Here is a 24,054-nt window from a genome sequence, read left to right as displayed (position 1 = left end):
GACCTAAACCCCAGCCAAGGAGTGAAGTGATTGTACCCCTTACCCTAAATTGCAATAGAGGTAACCAGTCTATGAGGGATCAGAGTGACAAGACCTAACTAGAGGAGGCTAGTGTTACATCTTAATGTGTGTCTACCTAGATAGAAAAATGCATTGGTCAGAGTATAAGAGCATTATCTCATCGAATTGCTCAATCGTGTCACTTCATATCATATCATCATTTAATTATTATTATCTCACATTTGGTTGATGGATATGAATATTTGTTTGAAGTAACTCATTGAGTTCTTCGGAACTCAACCCTCATGAAATTGTTGTTTTAAATTTTATTGGAAATCCTAATGCCTCAATGTTTCAAGATTACGAGATGTCGGTGACCAATATGTAAGATGTACCAAATTATGGGAGTGACGATGTACTCAGTGACACATGTATATGTCACGAATGTGCTTACCATGAGTAGTTCCACTCTTGTGAAAATAGAGATTCCTCAAGGAACTAAGACATTTGAAATTCACTTTTATCATCTTTTATTGTAATCCCTTAGGAGGCATAGCTTATTACTTTCTAATGTAACTTTCCTTTGAGGATTAGCATTTTTAATAGTTTTGACTTTGCTTCCACTTAATCTTTTGAGATCCTTCTAATATTTTTCTACTTTTAATATTAGACTTTGATTTATTCTTTCTTATGATTATATTACTATGTGGATTATTGTGTGATTTGACATCAAACTAGATCTTGTGACTGTGGATCACTCCCTCAGGTATTTGAGTAGATGGACACCGGTTGAGTGAATGTGACATAGAGTGTGTTAAACACACACTTTAACAAAATCATTAGGAAACAAAAAAAATGGTGGGTAAAGTTTAACTATCTAGGCTGTGGAGGCAAAAGGAGAAAACGATGAAAACAAAATTGAATCTAGTCTTGTGATGGTGGTGGTGGTGCTAGCCTCAACTAATGTAGGATGCTGATGCACTCTGCTAGATGCTCTCTCATTACTGTCTACTAACGCTCTATGTGCTCGACATGAGTCAATTGCTCACCCATAAGTGCATCCCCTACTCGAGGGCTGGTGAGGCTAATATGTGGAACGTCTAGGAAGTCTCATCCTATACACCATGAGTCCTAGATGGACCACCTACCTCGAACTAAGATGCTAGCGGTACCTCTCCCTTGTCCTGCTCCTCATCCTCATCCATGGCATCAACTCTCTCCTCTGCATCATCACCTCTAGCATCCTCTGCACTCTCCAACATCTCTATGTTTGAGCTCCTCCTAGAAGATGCATCTAAGTGACTAGTCGGCATTTGATCATGCGACTAAAGTTGGTAGGAACTGCTCCTCTCTGGTAAAGTCAACGCCAAAGTGCTCGAAGACTCGAGTTAGTGGACATCTATAGGCAAAGTACGCTCTTCCTGGGTTCTCCACCCTATAAATCATAGCATTTTGAATGACGAATACTAAATCCATGTGATACCCAATGTAGATGGTGAAGGTCACTAGGGTCTGCATCAATGAAATTTGACTCTGGTGCCCCACCTTGGGCACAAGGTTTCTGTTGACGATCCGTGAAATGAGTCTAGCAGAAGGAAGTGAATCTACTACTGAGCCAATCCCTATGCACTAGTCATTACATAAGGTTGTGAAAATAAGCTTCCTATGCTCCCAGTGGAAACCATCTCCTCTCAGTGTGGACAAAGGGAACTCCAAGTATGTGTGCTAGAGTATCAGTGGATATTAGTGTCCTTCACCCTACTTTAGATGACCAATCTAGTGTCCTCTTCACCGATAGGTTGCTTAAAGAAAATTAGGTTGTTGTATGGGTTAAGCGGTATTATTCAGAGCTAGCATATTACTCCATCCAATTTCCACAAACCCTTCCGCTATCTTGAACTTTGTGAGCTCTTCAATAATAACTAGCCTGTACTAAATAGGTAGGTGTCGAAGTGAGTAAAGTATAGCGTATGGACTTCCTCAGATCTAAAATATTCCGAGTTAATGGGATCTTGAGCCTCAGTCTAAGCACATGTCCACGAATCCAGATAGGAACAAGTCTACTCCGTGGGTAGCCCATCTGTTAAGAATCTGAAAATTTTGAGCAAAAGAAGAAAAGATAAGTTAGAGGATGCATAAAGAATGTAAAATCGATGTTTAGAAGACCAAAGAATTGAAGATCAATGATTAGAAACCAAGGAAGTCTGAAAATATTTGATTTATAACAAAGAAATTAAATCAGTTAGGTTTCTATCTGATGGCCTACCTGAGGAAAAATGGAGTTTTGACAGGTAGTTTACTTGAGTTGCATAAGAAGATACATTGAAGTTGGATTTGAAGCCAACAAACTCCTCAAAATCACTTCTAGAGTCAAGGGGGAAGTTTTCTTTAGAGCACTTAGGGTTCTTGAGAGGTGTATGTGATCAAATAAAGCCCAAGAGTTGTATTTAACCCATTCTTGTCGCTGACAAGCGTAGGGTCACTTGAGCCGGTCGATTGAAGTGACTGACCACCCCAAGCGACCGACTAGTTATTTTTAGCCTATTTTGACTAGATGTTTTGGATTTTTTTATGTTGTGTTTGCTTCTACCGTCTTGCATTTGTTGTGATAAGCATAAGTTGAGGCATTTAAAGTGAAGAACTGTGCGTTTGATCTAATGGTGTTGTGATTTATTGCTGAATTGTCCAGGATGGATATTTTAAGGAACCAGAATGTGGATTATGGTCAGAATGGGTGCCAATAATGTTGCAAGTAGGCAAAATGGTGCAAATGGTGGAAATCAAGGGAATGAAGTACCTCCAACTAGTGGGAATCCTACTCCACCTAATTCTCTTGCAATAGTTATTGTGCAAGATGTAATGAACATGATGGGGGAGGGAATGTAATACAACAAAACTCAATTCAATAACATGATGCAAGGATTCATGGCAATTCATCAGGCAAGGCAAATAGCTCCCAATCCTAATGGATTTGGTACTTTAGTAGCGGGTGCTAAAGTTGGTGGTTTTGCTTTAGGACCACATGCCAAGTTAATAGAGCATTTCTTGAGCTCCAAGTTCCTACATTTACTGGAGTCACTAAAGATGTCTTGCAGCCTAACAAGTGGATCCTAGAGATGGAGAATGTTTTTAGGCACCTTCAATGTACCAAAACTCAGAAGATTGAATGTGCAAAACAAAAGCTACAGCATGAAGCTAATGCTTGGTGGAATGCCACCCGGCTTGTGTTGGAAGCCCTTCATCAGAACGTCATTTGGGATTTGTTCAAGGATGCTTTTTGCAAGAACTAGTTTCTTGAATTAGTGAAGGATGCAAAAGAATTGGAATTTATGGTTCTCACCTAGGGTTCCACATGAGTTTTAGAATATCAGCAGAAGTTCAAGGAACTGTTTTTCTTTGCTCCTGAATTGATTAAAGCATACCTGGAGAAGGCAAAGAAGCTCTTTAAAGGACTAAGGCCCTCGATTAGGACATATCTCTGAGTGCAACTAGTGGAGACCTATGCTCAGATATTGAGACTACCAAAAAGGTAGAAGGTGAAAAATAGAGTTATCACTTGTAGAGATCTCTAGCAAACAAAACTAGTTTTGTACACCAGAACAACGGAAGATTTACCAAGAGGTGCGAGTTATAGATCGGGCTATGGATAGAGTCATGGATGGAGCTATGGTTCAAGAAGTGGACTAGTACATCCAATTGTAAGCAATCAGACTACTGACCGGTGTATGGAAATCATCATCCAGAAGTTAGTAATCAGAGATCTTTAGCTCATGACTCTGGCAGCATCATAACCCATAAAGACATTACATGCTTTACCAGTCCATATTTCCCATTTTTGTCCTCAAAGGCCAAATCAGCAACAATCAATAGCAAGAGCAGTGCAACATTTTTTAGTAGGAAAAGTTTGAAGTGTTATATATCAAGACTGAATCTAAACTTGAGCACGACGTAGTCATAGGTATTGTTTTGGTAGCATCTAAATCTGCTTTTGTATTATTTGATACTAGTGAATCTCATTCATTCATAGCATCATCATTTTCTAGACACATCATTGTTATCCCTAATAAATTAGAACGAGGACTGATCATTAGTACTCCTACCATATCGGTTGTGAAGTTAGAAGAGGTGTTGAAATTTTGCCTTGTAATTATCACCGGTAGAGAGTTGAATGTTCTTCTGGTAAAGTTGGATATAAGAGACCTTGATGTCATACTTGGAATGGATTGGTTGACTAAACATTGAGTTGTTATACTGTGTTCTGAAAGAAAAGTGCACTCTTCATCCTAAAGATACTCCTCTTTTCAAATTCCTAGGGAACCAAGGGAAACCTAGCAAGAAGGTCATTGAATGGTTGTAAGAGTCAAAACATTGACTAAAGATGTTGGACCACTTACCTCTTTTGTAGATGTTTCAAATGGTGAAATGCAGATAGTGGATATTGAGGTAGTGAAAGATTTTGTGGATGCATTTCCAGAAGATTTGTCAAGTGTGCCTCCTAAAAGGGAATTAAAGTTCACCATTGGCTTAATTTGAGGAGTAGCTCTATTGTTAAAAGCTCCAATAGAATGGCACCGACAAAGTTAGAGGAACTTTAGGGCTAGTTAAATGAGTTACTTGACAATGGGTTCATCCAACCTAGTGTATCACCATGGGGTGTCCCGCTTCTATTTCTGAAGAAGAATGATAGTATGTGATTATGTATAGACTAGCGAGAGTTGAACAAGCTGATGATCAAGAAGAAGTATCCCCTTCCTAGAATCGATGATTTATTTGATCAATTGAAAGGTGCTGCAGTGTTGTCCAAGATTGATCTAAGTTCTGGATATCACTAGTGAAGACTAGTGATACTTACATCACGTTTAAGACCAAATATGGGCATTATGAGTTCCGAGTCATGCCATTTGTTCTCATTAATGCTCCTACAGAAATTATGGATGTTATAAACAAAGTAGTTTAGGACGTGTTGGATAAGTTTGTCATTGTGATTATTGATGACTTCCTGATCTATTCGAAGGATGAAAAGGAACATGCCAAGCACTTAAGAATTTCCTTATAGTGGTTAAGAGAGAAGTGATTGTTTGCAAAATTCAGCAAGTGTGAGTTTGGATGTCTAGAGTGGTATTCTTGGGACATATAGTGTCAACGAGAGGGATTAGAGTTGATCCAGAGAAGGTAAAAGCTACGACAGATTGGGATAGACCCAAGATGGTCACAGATATTAAAAGTTTCCTGGGTATGGCTAGATATTATTGACGCTTCATCAAGAATTTCTTTAAATTATCAACTCCCATGACAAAACTTACCAGAAAAGGAGTTAAGTTCATGTGGAACGAAGCTTGTGAAAAGAGTTTCCAAGGTTGACTAATGCTCCAGTGTTGACTATACTAGATGATTCTGGAGGTTTGATGGTGTATACGAATGCATCAAAGATCAGTTTGGGATGTGTCCTAATGCAGCATGGCAAGGTAGTAGCATATTCCTCTAGACAGCTAAAAAAGTATGAACATAACTATCCTACGCATGATTTGGAACTTGCAACGATAGTGTTTGCTTTGAAGATATGGCGCCATTACTTATTCGGTGAAAGAATCGCAATTACACCGACCATAAGAGTCTAAAATATTTCTTCACTTAGAAGGAACTAAATATGAGGAGCATCGATGGTTTGAGTTGGTGAAAGATTATGATTATGATATTCAGTATCACCCTAGAAAAGCGAATGCGATTGTTGATGCTTTAAGTAAAAAGAGCAATCAACGGGCTGTGGATTTGGCATCTTTGAGTAAACCTTTGTTATACTCTATTATTGAACTTGGATTAGAGATTTTTCCAGAAGGTTTTGATGCTATGCTAGTAGCTATAACAATTCAGTCAAACCTGAGAGGCTCAATTATAGAACTGTAGCCTACTGATCCGGAATTAGAAGAAGATCAAGTTGATTTTTTCAGATTCGCCGGAATCACTAGATTTCTCCCTAGCCTCTGATGGTGCTTTGATGTTCAAAGGAAGGATTTGTGTGCTAGCAATGGAAGAGCTCAAAAAGGAAATCCTAAGTGGAGCTCATCAGTCTATTTCACAATTCATCTTGGTAGTACAAAGATGTATAAGGATTTGAGAGAATATTTTTGGTGGCCTAGAATGAAGAGTGATGTTGAAGACTTTGTTGCTAGGTGTAGTACTTGCTAGCCAGTGAAAGCTATTAAACAACCATCATCAAGTCTTCTACAACCATTCCCCGTACCTAGATGGAAGTGGGAAGACATTGCTATGGATTTAGTCATAGGTTTGCCTCGCACAAGCAAAGGAAATAATACGGTATGGGCAATAGTGGATAGATTGACTAAATTAGCTCGTTTCATACCAATGAAGATTACGTACACTATGGAAAAGTTGGCAAGCTTATATGTTGATAATGTTGTAAGATTTCATGGTGTGCTAGTCAGCATTGTGTCTGACAAAGATCCAAGGATTACCTCTCGATTCTAGGGCAACCTACAGAAAGCACTCGGTACCCAACTAAATTTGAGTATTGCTCATCATCGTTAGACAAATGGACAGTCGGAAGGACCATCTAGATAATACAAGATATGCTTTGAGCTTGTGTTGTGGACATGGGTGGTAGTTGGGACGATCACCTTGCATTGGTGGAGTTTGCATATTGTTGTGGACATGGGTGGTAGTTGGGACGGTCACCTTGCATTGGTGGAGTTTGCATATAATAACAGTTACCAATTGACAATTGAAATGGCTCCATTCAAAGCTTTGTATGGGCGACTTGTAAAACTCGTCTTTACTAGGATGAAGTTGGAGAAAGACATGTCCTAGGTCTATAGTTGATTGAGACCACTAGTGTCACGGTTGATATGATAAGAGAAAGAATTAAAGCTGCACAGTCCAAGCAAAAGTCCTATGCAAACAAAAGAATGATAAATTTGAAATTTCAGGTTGGTGATGGGCTTTCTTGAAGGTGTCATCAATGAAGGGCATCATGAGATTTAAAATTAAAGGAAAGGTCAACCTTAGGTATATTGGACCCCTTGAGATCATTGAGAAGGTTGGGCTAGTTGCACATAGGTTAGCCATTCCTTCTTCCTTAACTGGTGTATATGATGTGTTCCACATATCAATGCTAAGGGCAACACTTAGCGAACCCATAACATATCTTTAGCAAGAACTTGAAGGCTTGGATGTAGATTTGACTTATAAAGAAGAACTTGTAGAGATCCTAGATTGCAAAGACAAGCTGTTGAGAAATCGGACCATACCATTGGTTAAGATCATATGGAAAAATCACACCTTAGAAGAGGCATCTTGGGGAAAAGGAAGATGAGATGTGAGCAAAGTATCCCTACTTTTTTGGAAACCTAGGTACGTTTAAATTTCGAGGATGAAATTTCTTTTTAGGAGGGGAGGATATGATAACTCTCATGATCCTAACCCGAAACCCAACTCACAAGTCCAAGAACTCAAGCATCCTGAAGGAAGAAGTTGTGGGCCATCTGAGTTGAAGCCCTTGATTTCCATGGACATAGGTGAAGATGGTGATATTCCTGCTTTGTTTGGAACCGGAAGAAGATCCAATCAAAATCCAGATGGTTTAGGCAAGTGGATATCCAGTTCAAGAAAGACAAAGTTGGGAGATGCCAATGAGGAAGGTAAGAGTCTTTTAAATGATGTTTAAGCTTGTACCAATGTTTTGGACCAACTGAGATAGCAAAGCGCCCAAGTATTGAAAAGTACTAGGAGGCAGTTGATTGGCCAAACAACCATCACTGGGGCAAAATTTCCCCTTTTGCCCTCGGCATCCTATTTAAAGCTCTTTGAACCTTATTTTTGCATTATTTTAATGCAATAGGTGGGTGTGGACTACTGCAACGTCTGAAAACACATGTTGGAGATGAGAAGACCCTTTCTTGTGGAGAATCTTACTATTTCGTTGACTTTTGGATCCTAGAATTAAATAAATTAACTACTTTTTCATTCCACTAATTTTCTTCTAATTGGAGAGTGGTTTTCTTACAAAGATCTCTGCTGGAAGAAGATTTGAGATGGAAAATATTTATTTTCCTTTGATCACGATCAAATCACATAGAAAGAATAGATCACATTTCTATTTTAATGGCAGATACTTTCAGATAAAGTTATTAAATTCTTATCCAAGTTTTGTTTAGTTTTCCATGTTTTCGAGGCTTAGAATATTATTTTGGGGATTTAGGGTTGTAATCTAAGCCTACGATCTTCCAAAATTTGTTTAGAATGGGAGATCAGAAGTTAAATTTTTGGACCTATCCATGCAACCAGGAGGTCGGTTCTAGAGGTCGCTTAAAGCAACCGCCCCAAGCGACTTGCTAATTCCTAGAGTCTATTTCGATGTTTGTTTTGCATATATTGCTTCCTAAGCTTGATTGTAACTATATGAACATGATCATAGGAGTTACTGGGATTTGCTAAGTGATTGGTTGTGAGCAATCAGGTCTTTTATCGAATTTTATCCCTTAAATCAAGTAAGGAAACAACTACATTATACTTGATTGTTTGATTTGTTGATTTGTTTAATATTCCAAGTATGTCTTCATTATGTTAGAATGTTGTAATTATTGTTTAGGCTTGCTTGTTTACTTAATGTGAATCATGAGTAATAATCATTGTTCTTTACTTCATTGTATGATAAGATTTGATGATTGTGTGGCTTCCTGGATTGGTATCCCTAGCTTTTAACATCAGGGATTATGGTACAGACCATTATCTCTGGTGCCTTTGACTACATTCCTTAGTTGCTACCCTACATCATTAAGAGGTCTGGATACATGATTAGGTTACTCATCACATGCTACTAGGCTTTCGGTAGGGGAATTGAAGCTGAGTGACCCATAAGAGTAGTGGTTGGGTACTATTGGTGTCCAAAAGAGGTAACAATACATGAAGAGATTGACACATGCCCATTGTTATCATGTAGTGGTAGGGTTGCATATGTTGAGGGTTGGGCTTATGAACGTCCAAATGACGGCTTGGGTGTCATGAGGAGACATGAGAAGCATCCACCCTAGCATATATAGATGACCACATGGTTATAGAATGTTATTCCAATAGAGATAATCAGTCAGTGAGGTTTTGGACCAAAAGGGCACAAGGCATGAGGAAAGGTATCTAGACCACATGTAGTGTTTTACCGTATGACCTTGCATTCGGTTTATAATCCCCGACATGTGTTAGTACTTAGACCAATGGTTGTGGTTAGAGAGTGCGGAACTAAAACCCAACCAAGGTGATGATGTGGACTATACCCCTTGCTTGGGATCCCAACAAGGTAGCTAGTCCGTGAGGGATCAGAGTGATAACACCTACCCAGAGGAGGGGTTGATGTATATTTTAATGCATGTCTACCTCTAGCATGATCATTATTAGCTACATACTTAGCATTTCATGGCATCATTTGATATTCTTGTATTCATGTGATCGTGGTATATATATGGATTGTTGGTTTTGAAGAACTCATTCCTTGTGGATTTCTTGTTTTCTTCAAATGTCTTGTAGAGATTGCTGATGTTTGGTCCCAGGAAGCATATCCATTAGCAGATATGGCTGAGGATTTTTTTGGGAACTGATGCTAATGTGCATGTGAACTCATGCATCTACATAGAGTGCACATATGACACCAATTGATATGAAGAGGACTCTCCTAGCTCGACGATGGGATAAAGAGATAGCAAGTCATCAACTCATTATATTAACTAGATATTGATTTTCAGAGTCTGATGTAAATCCTAGTTTTGATAATTGCTTTTGCTCACATACTCTTTTTAGATACTCCTTTAGTATTCATTTTGGGATTTTGAACATTATTATTAATAATTGACAAACTTTTTTTCTTGCTCTTGATTGTGGAATTTTGTGCTTTATTTATTATTGATAGTGTAATCAGATCTTATGGCTATGGATCACACCATAGGTTTTCAAGGTGGATCCGACATCATCAGGTGAGATGTGACACTATGAAAAGAGAAATTATTCGCTAAATATAAGAAATCTAAATTCTGGCTATGGTCTTTTTAGGCCATGTGATTTCTGCCAAGGGTATAATAGTAGATCCTAGCTAAGTACAAACAATGATGGACTGCCCTAGACCCACCAGTGTAACTGAGATAAGTTTCCTTGGGATGGTTGGCTATTGTAGGAGATTAATTGATGGATTCTCCAAAATAGCTACTCTCATTAACATGAATCACTAGGAAAGGAATCAGATTTATTTGGACTTTAAAGGAGCTTTCAAAAATTGAAGCAAAGATTGGTAACTGCAATTATTTTCAATTGCCATCTGGACCCGGAGGATACGTCATAGAAATGTTTGAGGGTGTGTACTGATGTAGCATGGAAAAGTGATAGCTTATGCTTCAAGGCATTTGAAGCTCCATGAGCAAGATTACCAAACTCAAGATTTAGAGTAAGCTGTAGTTATTTTTGCCTTAAAGATATGGAGGCATTATTTGTATGGAGAGAAGTGTGAGATTTATACTAACTATGAAAACCTCAAATACACCTTCATTCAGAAAAGATAAAAATTTGAAGCAGAGGAGGTGGTTCAAGCTATTAAAAGATTATGATTTTATCATTCATTACCACCCCTGTAAAGCAAATGTAGTGGTTGATGCATTGAGTAGAAAGTCATTGGATATTCTGCAACATTGATAGCCAGTCAGCTACATATCATTAAAGATGCTAGGACGTTGGGCCTAGGAATTGTGATCGGGAATGCTATGACTTACATGGCAAGTTTGACTGTTTAACCTTCCATTCTTGAAAAGATAAGAAAGGAGCAAAAGAAGGATGAATTCCTTAACAAGATAAAAAAGAGGATGCAAGATAATAAATGGACAGATTTTGACCTTGATACGAAGGGAACTACGAGGTACAAGAATAGACTCTATGTACCAAATAATGAAGAACTAAAACAAGAACTAAGATGGAAGCTCACAATTGCCTGTATACAGTGCATCCTGGTGGTACCTGAAGTAGCACTTCTGGTGCAATAATACGAAAAGGGAGATAGTAGAGTACGTTACGAAATGCAAAAGTTGTCAATTGGTAAGGCTAAGCACCAATGACTCTCAAGATGTATCGAGACTTGAAGTAGCACTTCTGGTGGAATAATATGAAAAGGGAGATAGTAGAGTATGTTACGAAATGCAAAAGTTGTCAATTGGTAAGGCTAAGCACCAATGACTCTCAAGTTTCTTTACAAGCTTTAGATATACCTGAGTGGAAGAGAAAACACATTACCATGGATCTTGTTACCTCTTTCCTTAAGGACTTCACAAGGCTATGATGCTATTTGGGTAACTATAGATACATTGACCGAGTTGTCCCATTTCTTGTCCGTTCAGATTGCATGGAGAACCTATCTCTATGGTATTAGATCATGATCCAAGATTTACTTCTAGATTTTGGATGAGTCTACAAAAGGCGTTATGCACTCAATTAAACTTAACATAGCTTTCCATCCTTAGACTAATAGACAATATGAAAGAACTACTCAGATATTGAAGGATATGTTTAGGGCTTGTGTGATTGACTTTAAGGGAAGCTAGAGTGATCATTTGTATCTAGAAGAGTTCGTTTATAATAATAGTTACCAATCTACCATTAGAATGGCACCGTATGAGGAGTTGTATGGGTGAAAGTGCAGATCTCCAGCATGCTATAGTTAAGTTGAAGAGAAACAAGTATTAGGACCAGACCTTATACAACAAGCTTGTGAGAAGATAGAAATAATTCAAAAGAAAATAAAGGCCTTTCAAAGTAGATAGAAAAGTATGCGGATGTTAGAAGAATCCCATAGATTTGAAGTGAGCATAATGTTTTTCTAAAAGTGGCACTGGGCAATGAGATTTAGCAAAAAGGGAAAATTAAGTTCAAGATATGTGGAACCATTTGAGATTTTGGACAAAGTAGGAGCGGTAGCATACAGACTTGCCTTTGCCTCCAGATTTGTCTAACATACATGATGTGTTCCATATATCAATGTTGAAGAAGTATGTAGCGAACCCCGCTCATGTGCTGCAATATGAACTGTTAAAGCTGAAAGTAGATCCTTCCTATGAAGAGAAATTGATCGAGATATTGTAGCAAAGTGAGAAGAAACTAAGGAATAGTACAATGCCCTATGTAAAGGTATTGTGGGGCAATCATTCGGGTCAAGAGGCGTAGCATCATGGGAGCTGGAATCTGATAGGAGGACCCAATACCCTCAGCTCTTTAGTTGATTAGGTAAGCAAGTTTCAAGGATGAACATTTTAAGGTGGGGTGGATGTGATGGCCAGCATTTCATTATACTATTATTTGAATGTTGTGTTGGTATACTCCCAATCCTGTAGACTATTTTAATAATTAGTGACGTTTGGACCCCTAACCCATAACCCAATTGATATGCATTCTCATATGTTGGCCTCTCATGCGGCAACATTAGACAAGCCAAAGACAAGGAAAGAATCAACATCATTTTTTGAACCCAAAGGCATTAATAGTTAGACCCTTGAGTGGGCCCACATAAGAAATGAGATTGGGCCTCAAGCCCATAAGGTAGGCTCATTAATTATATGTGTATATTTATACACATGTATCTATTATGTTATGTTCCTAGATATGTCATATCTTCCCAAGACTATTGTCATTCATCGAAGCTTGGCATGCTTAGTTCTATCAACCTCAAATCAAAACGATCAAATTTAGATTATTTAAGTTTCTTTCTTCTTTAATCTATTATTAAGTTCTATGACATCAAATAGTCCAGCCTACAGGACCAAAAATTGTGCTATGATACCAACTTTTGTCCTACCACCATTTAACAGGGCCAGGTGGGGCTCATGGCACCTTAACCCCACTGAGAGACATGACAGTTACTTCTCTTTTTCCTTCTCTTATAAATAATGGAAATCATTATCAATATGCAATAACGGAAACATTTATATTGAGAGAGAGGGCAAGTACAAACTTTAGATTATCCGATGGCAACTATTACAAAGTAGCTATACAAAACCTTAGTCTTCGATATTAAAGTATCGTTTAAATAGGACATCTCTACTATTTTATACAAAACCTCAAATGTGTAAACGTCGCCCTCGTATTTGGGTAAGCTAAACTACTGAACTCCAACATGAACTTGAGCTTTTAATCATTCCCTTGAACTGCAATATCCTTACCCTTGTCCTGAATCCGCTTGTTGGTACACAATAAGGGGAATGACCTAAACTAGCCTCTGAATATTATAACACAACCATACTATAGTTATGACACATGATGCAAATAAAAACTATCACATATGCCAAAACAAAACATTTCCTTTGCAGAATATACATATTATGAAAAAAATATATGCAATATATCTCTTTCAAACCTTAACATATTTTCATCTTTGTTTCTCTGCATTTATAGTCTTAAGTTTAGGCAAATCTAGAGGATGAACATTTATTTTTATCACCAAAGTGGCCCCTTTTGCTTTACCACCGAAGCCACAATACACCGTAGTAGTTTCATTCTCTAGGCACAAAGCTATATACACCTTATAGATTGCCATCAGTGGCACAGACTCAATCTTTTCACTTTACTCTAGCCCAAGGGCTATGCTTCTCAGCATTGTGTCTTTTATCCCATTTTAGTCTTGCATTTTAACTTTATATTTAATAATTTAAAATGCAACAATAATAATAGCTGCATAAATAAATCCATTGAATTGCCAAATTATAGCCAAATCGTGAATCAAATGCAAGTATGAGACTCATTCATACACAAAATATGTGAATCAATATAGCACATAATATGCGTAGAATCAATCGAGCGCATTGTATGTAAATCAATCAGGCGCTTAGTATGAAAATCAATTAGGTGTATGGTATGTGAATCAATCAAGGGCATAGTATGTGAATCAATCAAGCATATAGTATGAGATTCAACCAGCGACATAGTATGTGAATCAATAAGAGACATATTATGCGAATCAATTAGACGCATAGTATGAATATAAAATCAAGCACCTAATATGTGAATCAATCAAGCACACAATATGCAATCACAAAAAAAAGTATGTGAATCAATCGAGTTAGAATTCAACTTCTTAATAGTAATGCGAGAGTGGAATGATTCAATTTTTTTTAAAAAACTAATTAACTAAACTAAACAATCCTAATCCATACATCTAATGCAATTGAATTGAAACGATAAATAAAGTAAACACAATCAATGCATAAAATAAAAGATAGGAAAAAAATGCGAACAATAAAAATAAAAGGAAAAGGGAAGTGATCCGAGTGTCACTCTGGATCAAGGGAAAGGGAGTATAATAATAATGACTTTGACCGTGGACCCTTTGTTGTAGCTTACAGTCCACCGATCAGGGGAACATATATTAAAGAAAAGAAACAGTGTAGAAAGTAAATAACAGAAAATAAATAACAAAGCAATAAAAGGAAAAGGAAGCCTTAACCAAAGAGAGGCAAGACTGTAAGCATCTCTGATCAAGGATCTAGGGGAAGAGAGAACAATAAATAAATGCTGAAAGTAAATTGCAGAAAGTAAAATGTAAACCTTAACCAAAGAGAGGACTGTAGGCATCTCTGATCAAGGATCCAGGGGAAGGGAGAACAATAAATAAATGCTGAAAATAAATCCTAAATTAAGAATATGGGGGGGGGTAGATAGAAGCGGGAAGGGAGGGAGGAGAGAAGATTAATAAAGAAGGTTACTTACTTGCGAATTGAACAAACGATTCGAATCTCAACCAACCCTAACAACCAGATCTAGATCTTCAATGATCTAAATCTGCAATTGCTAGACCTAGAGAAAAACAAATCTAAAAACTTGAAACTTGAACTTGAATTGCATTACATAAAAAAATTTATACCTAAACATTCAATCTAGAAATTAAAATCTCACAAATGCAAGCAAAAAACTAAAGAAAGCCTAAAAACCAAAGAGAAAAGAAAATGTACTTCTCCTAAGCTCTAGAACATGTTCTCCCTTGATGGAGTATGCTCACCTTTTATAGAGTTTACATGAGATATGAGGCACAGCTGAATTTGAATAAAATTCAAAGTTCTTATCTGACTCAACCAATTAGGGTTTTAGCATACCAATCAGACGAACTTAGAGATATCAAATACATAATTCCACCGTTGGATATTAGGGTTAAGAAGTCTTAAAGCTCTCCTCCAAAAATTAGCTCGATCGTACACCAGATGACTGTTTGATGAAGGGCTTGATTGAAATTGGATAGAGACATTCAAAAACGGGATTTTTCCTCTTTTTCTTTCTGAATATAATTCTTTTTCCTCTTTTTCTTTCTTTGACCAAGTCCCAAATAGGAAATAAGATATTGAGGTATGGAAGGACTCTTTTTCTCCATTAGGACTCTCTCAATAATATCTCTGTAGATTTGATTAATAATTTTTAATCTCAGCCGTAGATCAAAATTTGCTTCTTTATCTCTAAAATACTTTGGAGTTGGCCCATAATCACATCTCTGGCCCATCATGCTCCAGGTCAGGCCCATTTTTGCATTTGAGAATTTGAACGGACCTCTTGACGTGTAAAATCGCATGTTTAATACTCAAAACTCCAAATATTCGCTCAAGTCCTAAAAATTCATAAAATCTGCAAAAACAACATAAAACCCAAGAGGACACCTACCCATTTTATTACATAAGTTAAATATTATTTTATTGTACTATAGTATATAAATTTATTTTAATATTCAATTAACCATAAGAGGACACCTACCCATTCTTAACTCTCTCCATGGGCTCTTTTGCCAAATGCCCCCATCACTCTTGTCGTAACATATTCTATATATTACTTTGATTAATAAGTGACACCTCACCCCTTTACATAACTTTAGATAAAATATATTTTATAATATTTTATCAGTCCCTGTCACCCTAGTTCCTAAGGCTTGGTGGGGCCCACATTACAAACATTCAACCAGGGCACGTGACAGTTCATAACATTATTAACATGTTTATAGCCACTAAAAACAATACTAAACTAAACATTTCCAAGGACTAAGACAGATAACCTATTTAATAGATTGACTCATATACATATGCTTACAGTCCAAAGTCTTGTTATCTTTACATTTGAGTTTTCAACAGTATTTAGTTAAGTACATACAGCCTCAAAAGAAACATATACATTCACAATCCAGTTAAGTAAACTTCAATTGCAACAAAAAGAAAAAGAGTTTCCATCTTTAACTTTAAAGGCATTGTTGGGTGGTAACACCCTTGCCCTTGTCATCTATCTGAGGACCTGTCCACATTTACAATAGTGAGCTTTGCACCTAGTAAGCAATATAGATGTGAAATCCCACAAAATCCTAATCCGGAAATCCTTAGTATAGATCCGAAGACCTTGCTTGTTTTGGAAGAAGAAGTGACATGAATGATGTTTGACTTGGAAGTTGGATCTTGAGTTCAATGTTGACATCTTTGGAAGGTACTAGGAAATTAGGTTCGACCCTTCCTTAAGTTGGTTGAGGACCCAAGCGGTGGTTTTGACCTTTGAGAGACAAAATTCAGAAAATTTGAAAGGGGAGGACGCTTTGGTCGATCCTCCTTGGTCGATACTGTAGACCAAGACCATTGACCAAAGCATCCCTTGGGACATAATCGTCTATTTTGGGAAATTTTAGGTTTTGGGAGCCCTATATATTCAAACCTCAATCTAATTAAAACCACTTCGCCTCTAAGCCTCAAGAGAATGTGAGAAGAACCCTAGAGCCTCCTCCTCAAGCCTAAGGAAGATCCCCAAGCATCCATTGGAGTTTCTTTGTTGATTCTTCTTCTACAACGTTAGTAATCGATCTGTTTCTCTCTAGATCTTTTCTCTCTCTATTGTTTCTTCTAATTGTTTTGATTGTGAGGAAGTTATTACACTACTATAATGGCCTAGTCTCTGATCCTCATAGTCTTAGAGTGAATCCCCATTCACTCTACTCTTTCCTTAGACCATATGGTGTGTTTTCTATGTTTTGATCTAGTATGAGACCATGAGTTACTCTCTCTTTGTTTTACATCTAATTCTGTGATTATGAGGAAGGTCTCATGCCATTTTATGACCTTTCCTTCTATCCCCGTAGTTTTAGGGTGAATCCCTTTTCCCTCTATCACTTTGTGAATCTACTCTGGATGATTTTGAGGGGAAATTCTAGGGTAACCTTCAAGAATGAGTATACGTTCGAAGACCTTGATTACTACTACTTATTAGATATGTAACTATATTAGTTTTTGATAATGATCTATTGTTCTTTCCTTCCTAGAGTGAATCCCCATTCTATCTAGTCTTTCCATGAGATACATGGAATGATTTCGATAAACCCTAATTTATGATTCGATTGGATTTCTATTCCTTTGACCATGTTTGATGCTTAAATCATCATAGATAGTCTTAGTATGTTATTTTAGATTTTTTTTCTATTAATTTCAGAGTGTTCTGATGTGTTTCGAAGAGTTTCCGATCAAAGTTGGGAGTTTCTATCCATACACAGAATGCTTGGTCGATGCATCAACCAAGAGACCATCGACTAAGGGTGTTGCTGATAGCAACTTTCCTCTGTTTTGCCTTCATTTCGTCTCCGATCTTTAGAGTTTGTTTTTTATGTTCTCAACATGCTTGTTTAGGATGTTTTGGTAATTTTGGACTTGCTCTTTGATCTCTTACTTGAAGGTTTCAAAGTTGGATATAAGGCAAGTATGTTCACTCACAATTTATGTACTTGCATTCTATACTTTGTTAGATTGTGTTTGCATATGTTAGCTACTGTTTAGTCTACTTTTCTATACTGTTTTACTTATGTGATTACAATAGGTTATTTATGATTTGATTTACATGATTGCATTTGCATATGTTAGCTACTGTTTAGTCTACTTTTCTATACTATTTTACTTATGTGATTACAATAGGTTATGTATGATTTGATTTACATGTTGTTATTGGTTATGAATGATGTGCATGAGAACTGGATTATATTGTGATGTGTATGGAATCATGATGTGATGTGATTGCCTAGGTTGTGGTTGTGGAATGGGGAATGCCCTTTTGATGTTTCTGTCATTGGGCACCAGTGGAGGTGATATATATGGGATGTATTCCTATGGTGCACCTTGGTGCTTTCCGTAACTACTAGTTGACATACCTAGGTTTGGTCTAGAAGTGTTTGGCTAGGGAAACCCTGTCATATCTGACCCTATTGGAAGGGGAATTGAGACCAAGTGACCCGTGGTAGCATTGGGGATTTGTGGGCGCTCAAAACCGGTAAGCATCCCATGAGAGAGCATAAATCACATTGTGGGGGCCATTCATTGCTAGGGTTGCATGTAGGGCGCTCAAGAGTGCGGGAAGCATGAGAGGACACAAGATATTACAGAAGGCCTATACATTTGGAATTCTGAAGCTGAGAAAATACAACTTTGACCTATAAGAAACAAATGAGATAGAATACAACTGGCAGTCTTGGCATAATTACAGCTGCTGGATTATGACATACAAATTAGAGGCTCAGTCTATCTTCAAACTCACTCTTAACTGCCACCAGCAGCCTTCATCTAAGCCGTAGAGACCTCACAAAATCCTCGTAATTGACTTGGCCATCACCATCCAGATCTGCATTTTGAATCATCTTGGCCACTTCCTCATCAGTCAGATTTTCCCCCAGATCTTTCATCACTTGCCGAAGCTGCTCAAAATCCAACAGAAAAAAAACAATGAAATCTATCCATGAATATTCAAAGGTCTCAGAAGTTTGTAGAAAGCCCTCGGAACTGTATCATGGGGGACAACCTTTTTTACTCTTTGGTGGGGTGGGTTGTGGGTTAGGATGCTGGAGGAGGTGCAGGAGACAGATACAAGCATCATATAGAAAAGGAAATGATAAAGAGTCTTGCCTCTTCAGGTGATATAAAACCATTTTGGTCCTTGTCAAAGATCTTGAAAGCTTCCATTAAATCTTCCTCAGAATCAGGGTCCTTAAATGGTGGAAGAAAGAATATGAAGGAGCATAAGTATTCCAGAGACAAATGGGGAAAATATACCAGGCAAGATGTCTGCATTATTCAATTATGCAAGATGCTCAACAAGTGGAGAGATTATGATGGTCCAAGTTTTTATCTAACAGAACCACAGCACTGTTTTGCAGCTGATGAGCCAACTTATAAATCTTGTAGCTTGGAGACTTTCTCAACATAATCAAATTAATTATTGAGCTAAATTCATTGTTCTCCCTCTGAATTTGCACAGAACTAAACTTGACAGTATTAGTTCTCAATCAAATAGGCTTATGATACAAAGAGTGGTTCCTTGTTACAGAGACTGACGCTAAATATTGCTTGCAACAAATCTATTATTCTGAGAAACATATGGTTAACTGCTAATCAACATCATAAACTTAGCTGGTAAACTATATGTGAACCAGGCAGTATAGACTAGCCATTAACTAACTGTTCTAAATTAGCTGTGTAGTAGACTAGCCGTCGCACAGTACATCTCATCAATGCTTCTCTCACACAATGACACCCTCTTCAGTTTGCAAATGCTTGCAAAAGCTGTACTCTGCCCAGAAGGATTACTAACTGAATTTGAGCTGTTAAATAACTCTCTATCATTACTTAATTGAATTCCAAAAGAAAAGCCTTTGATAAACTTTTAGTGATGCAAACCATGAGCTGGTAGTAAAATGTACATTAATTACAAGGCAAAATGCCACCATTTAACTCACCTTCATTTTCGCTGCCATCAAGTTCAAGAACTCAGGGAAATCAATCACTCCATTTAGATCAGCATCAACATCTTTGATTATACCTTGGAGTTGAGCTTCAGTTGGATTTTGCCCGAAGGATCTCATCACAGAACCCAACTCTTCAACTGAGATTACACCTATAAATGAATTCATACTTTAGCAATAGAACTTAAGACAAAAGATGATACATTTTACAGCAAGTAGTGAACATTGACATCAATATAGTAACAACAGCTGCCTAGCATAGTTGGCTGAGTGTGATTTCTAATTTTAATTTTAGTAAATTCCTACTTGGTTATTGCTAATAATGTTAACCAAGTAACTTAACAAACTCTACTTTCTATTTTTTCCTGAAATAACCTATGCCCTATAAATCTGTAATTGGCTGTTGACAACCAAAGATGTTTTAAGTGAACCGATTATCCGAAGATTTTCTTTGAGTTTAGTCTTTACTCTCCAGTCTCTGTTCACCAGTTTTTGAAAACCTTTTAAGGAATCTCCCCTCCCCCACCCCTCACCCCCCAAAAAAAGAAAAAAAAAATCCTGTTTACAGACCCTTCATAGACCTCCTTTCAGATCCTAAAGACCTTTGTAGCACCTTGGACCATTAGTCCATATTCGCCCCCCCCCCCCCCCGAAAAAACCACTGACCTTTCACAGGACGTGCTTAAAATAAGTCAAATCCATGCCCATACTTACTCTTCAATCCCTTAAAATCTCAGCCTCAACCTTTTACCTTATTAGTCCTAAACAGTGACTTCTTTTACACCAACCAAAACCACTTTGGCTGGTTCGGATTGAAGATATTGGTTTGGCCCTTAATTTTATTAAGGATACATCTGCCAGGATAAATCACAGCCAACCCAACCCAGGTTGGTCTAATAAATGGTTAATCAAGGTCATGTTGGTGGCTGGGCTGGACCTAGGTCACAATGTCCCAGCCTGACCTTTGTTGGCTGCACCAGGGTTGAACTAAAAGACCTAAGGTCAAGCTGGAGTTCTTAGAAGCCTGACCAATTGCACACTTATTTTACCTATAACATGTTTTCTCGTATCAGATCATTATCAGCATAATTGTATCATATTGAATTGATATTTCTAACTATACTTTGAATTTATTATATTGCATTATAGATGCCATAAGTAATGCAAAACAGGCACCCCTTCAGGTGCTTAGCGAACACCTTGGGTTCCATGTCACTGTGAAACCTATGCTAATAAATCCATTAGTTTCAGGTAGCACAAAGAGGAAGGTAAAGAAGCATGACTGAACACTCAACCAATATCATTCATCACCCTGATAGGGATGAGGACACACACACTGTGCATCATTCTATAAATGCTGAGTTACAATTTATTCTGTTTTCAACTTTTATGAATAATATACGGTAATAAAGCTAGATTCATATGCTGCCAAAAGGAGAAAAACTTAAAGAGTTAGATTCCTCAGTACATTACAATATGATATACCAACAGGATTAAATTTAAAATATGACCTGACAGGAGTACTAGACAATTACTCAGTTCAACTATTAGGGTTACCCCAAGATTTACACTCAGAATCAGGTAAAGGATCAATCTCTAGTAATTTTTTCATATTTGTATCATCTAAATCAGCCAGACTCTTTCGTCTTTTAAAAATCAGAGATTAGGCACGGGGTTCACTCTTTTCTGAGTCAAATCAGTACATTCAGAATCTTTAGAACCTTGGGTAAGCCTGTTCCACCATCTGTCAATTAAATGATGAGTATATTTCTTAATAACAAAACAAATATTATCAAACATGACATTTGCATTTATCATTATGAAAAACTGTACATCCTTAATCACCAGGTGCTCTATTTAATACCAGTGTGAGAGAACAGGATCCCATCAGATAAATCATTATAGATTAAATTGGACTGTGAAAATTCTACATATTCCAGATGTGCGAATGTTCATCCCCTTAGAATGACGTGCCACTCCCAACCTTTCTTGGCCATTGAACCATCTTTGATGATTTTCAATGATTTGAATAAATGCTCCAGGAATAGCAGTATCAAAGACAGTTCTCACTTTACCGTAAGAACCAAAAAGATTCAAAATAAGGGATCTTCTTTTAACCTACCCGACTAGAAAATAAACAAATAGATGAATAAATTAAATCTTTCTTTACGAAAAGAAAATGCGTAGCTTGTATTGATTGGGGCATGCATCTTCTTGAGGTTCAAAATCACCCTCAGTACTAGTGATCCAATGGCAAAAAGACAGTCGAGAGATTAAAGGCTTAGGTTACGCAGAATGAACGATCAAGAAAGCAAAAGAAGGAAACCATAATTTGAGGAAAATAACAATCAAGATAAACAATCACCAGCATTTCACCATGAAGTCAGTTTTATAGTCTGATAAAGCCAATGCAGCATTGCAGTAACTAAATGCAGTTGAAACAACAAAAGAGAAAAGAAACAGAGAATTAAAGAACCTACCATCTCTGTTCTTATCGAAGAGATTAAAAACTTCCTTGAACATTGAAATTTCCTCTTCTGTGAGCTTATCTGCCATGACGGTTTCAGTAATCTAAACGGAAGAAAACAAAGTGACAGGGAAAGACAAAAAGATTGTTTCTGTTATGTAGAAATCTCTTCTTGCAAACTCCCTCCAAAAGTCTCCCATGTCCCCGAACCCCCACCGTATTTATACGCATTGGTGGCGCACTTTCTTCTTCTTCTTCTTCTTCTTCTCTCTTTCTATTTTTTTTAATTTTTATATTAATAATATTACAAAGATATTCCATAACATCTACAATCCAATCTTGCTCGACAAAATCGAACGGGCAAATGATCAACCTGAAGCTCTAGATATCACGAGTTGACCATAACACTTCACCAGGACGAGCAATTTGTTGAATCGCTTGAGTGGAGTCTCTACAAATTTCGACACAAGAATAGCTTAGTTGACGAGCGTATCGCATACCCAGTCGGATTGTGGTCAATTCCATATGTATAACATTGGGAGAAGCACAACCACCTGCAATAGCAAAGAGTACCTCGCTAGTAGAGTTTCTTCTGCTTACTCCATATACCCCATGACATGAACCAATGGCAGGCAAGCAAACTGAACCATCAGAATTAATTGCAACCCAGTGTGACAGATGTGAAATCCCACTTAACCTTAATCCGAAAATCCATAGTGTAGATCTGAAGACCTGAAGTGAAGGAAGAAAACAGTTGTGGGCCTCCATTTGAACCCATTAGGTCTAACCTGTAACCAATGGAGGTTGATAACGAAGAACCTAGTATGGAAACCCTGAGTAAGTTGGAAGATGATGTGACTTGAATGAGGTTTGACTGGAAAGGCAGACAAAGAATACAGTGTTGACACCTTTGGAATGTCTATAAAGTCAGGTAAGACACTTTCATAAGTTAATGAAGGACCCAGGTGAAGCTTGAGGGTATTAGATACAAAAAATCTGATTTTTAACCTTTGGCATTGCTTGGTCGATCTAATTGACCAAGGCTAATGATAAAAGCAAGCCCAAGGACAGCATTGCCTATTTTGAGAAAATAGGTTTTTGGAGCCCTATATATTCAAACTTTGATATAATTCGAATCACTTCACCTCTAAGCCTCTGAAGAACGTGAGAAGAACCCTAGAGCTCTCTCCTCAAAGCCAAGGAAGATCCACAAGCAGCCAAACGAAGTTCCTCCATTGAATCTTCTTCTACAAGGTTAGTATTCGATTCTATTCTCTTTACTGTTTCTACTCTTTGTTTTGATTGTGAGGAAGGTCTTATACTGATGTAATGGCCTAATCTCAAATTCTCATAGTCTTAAAGTAAATTCCCATTCACTTTATTCTCTCCGTAAACAGTACGGTGTGATTTCGATGTTTTGACCTAGCATGAGACCATGATCTACTCTTACTGTAGTTGTTTGATTTTAATCTATGTTAGATTTGTTCCTAGGTTGTATGCTAGATCCAAATGTATAGGTTGCTTCCTGTTTATTATGTGTGGATGACCAATAGGTTAAGAGTCTACATAGCCGGGAAGGAGATGCTGACTCTAGGGGGAAAGTTACTGGAAAGGATCGCAGGAAGCGAGGAATGGACGTACCTAACCCTAAAGTAGATGTGACTTAGTATATGACTTGCGTTGGGATAAGTTTAACCCTGACACAAGCCAATACTCAAACCAATGGTGGTGAGCGATAGTGTTGACCTAAATCCCAACCATGAAATGTCTGAGAAGGATGCCTTGACCCTTACCGTGGAGAACCCAAAAAACCGGGAAGGTT

At 37.5% G+C, this 24,054-nt stretch overlaps 1 protein-coding gene across 5 annotated transcripts; it reads right to left on the bottom strand.

Annotated features, from left to right (window-relative positions):
• Positions 1-18,586: 18,586 nt before the first annotated feature.
• Positions 18,587-22,321, bottom strand: LOC149001045 (calmodulin-1-like). 5 transcript variants are annotated; one of them, XM_089139771.1, is made up of 5 exons: positions 22,227-22,321; positions 20,517-20,561; positions 19,760-19,934; positions 18,930-19,010; positions 18,587-18,721 (listed from the first exon to the last, which is right to left on the bottom strand). In XM_089139771.1, the coding sequence occupies exons 1-5, from the start codon at positions 22,319-22,321 to the stop codon at positions 18,587-18,589; spliced, it is 531 nt and encodes a 176-aa protein (XP_088995897.1). The 5 variants fall into 5 exon arrangements, with proteins under 5 accessions (XP_088995897.1, XP_088995898.1, XP_088995899.1 ...); XM_089139772.1 differs by lacking the exon at positions 20,517-20,561 and adding an exon at positions 21,239-21,276 and having other exon boundaries at positions 19,760-19,948; positions 22,246-22,321; XM_089139773.1 differs by lacking the exon at positions 20,517-20,561.
• Between the last annotated feature and the right edge of the window lie 1,733 nt (positions 22,322-24,054).

The sequence above is a fragment of the Hakea prostrata genome, chromosome 11, assembly GCF_041222555.1.
Source record: "Hakea prostrata isolate BN-2017 chromosome 11, UWA_Hpros_2, whole genome shotgun sequence".
NCBI lineage: Eukaryota > Viridiplantae > Streptophyta > Magnoliopsida > Proteales > Proteaceae > Hakea > Hakea prostrata.
This window is presented reverse-complemented; position numbering and strand designations above follow the sequence as displayed.

Excerpts from the sequence above, each read along its gene's own strand:
- LOC149001045 (XM_089139771.1), bottom strand. The coding sequence starts at position 22,321 with ATGGCAGATAAGCTCACAGAAGAGGAAATTTCAATGTTCAAGGAAGTT. Across the intron at positions 19,011-19,759 it reads TGATGGCAGCGAAAATGAAG|GACCCTGATTCTGAGGAAGA; the intron begins GTGAGTTAAATG and ends CCACCATTTAAG. Across the intron at positions 18,722-18,929 it reads GTTTTATATCACCTGAAGAG|CTTCGGCAAGTGATGAAAGA; the intron begins GCAAGACTCTTT and ends GATTTTGAGCAG.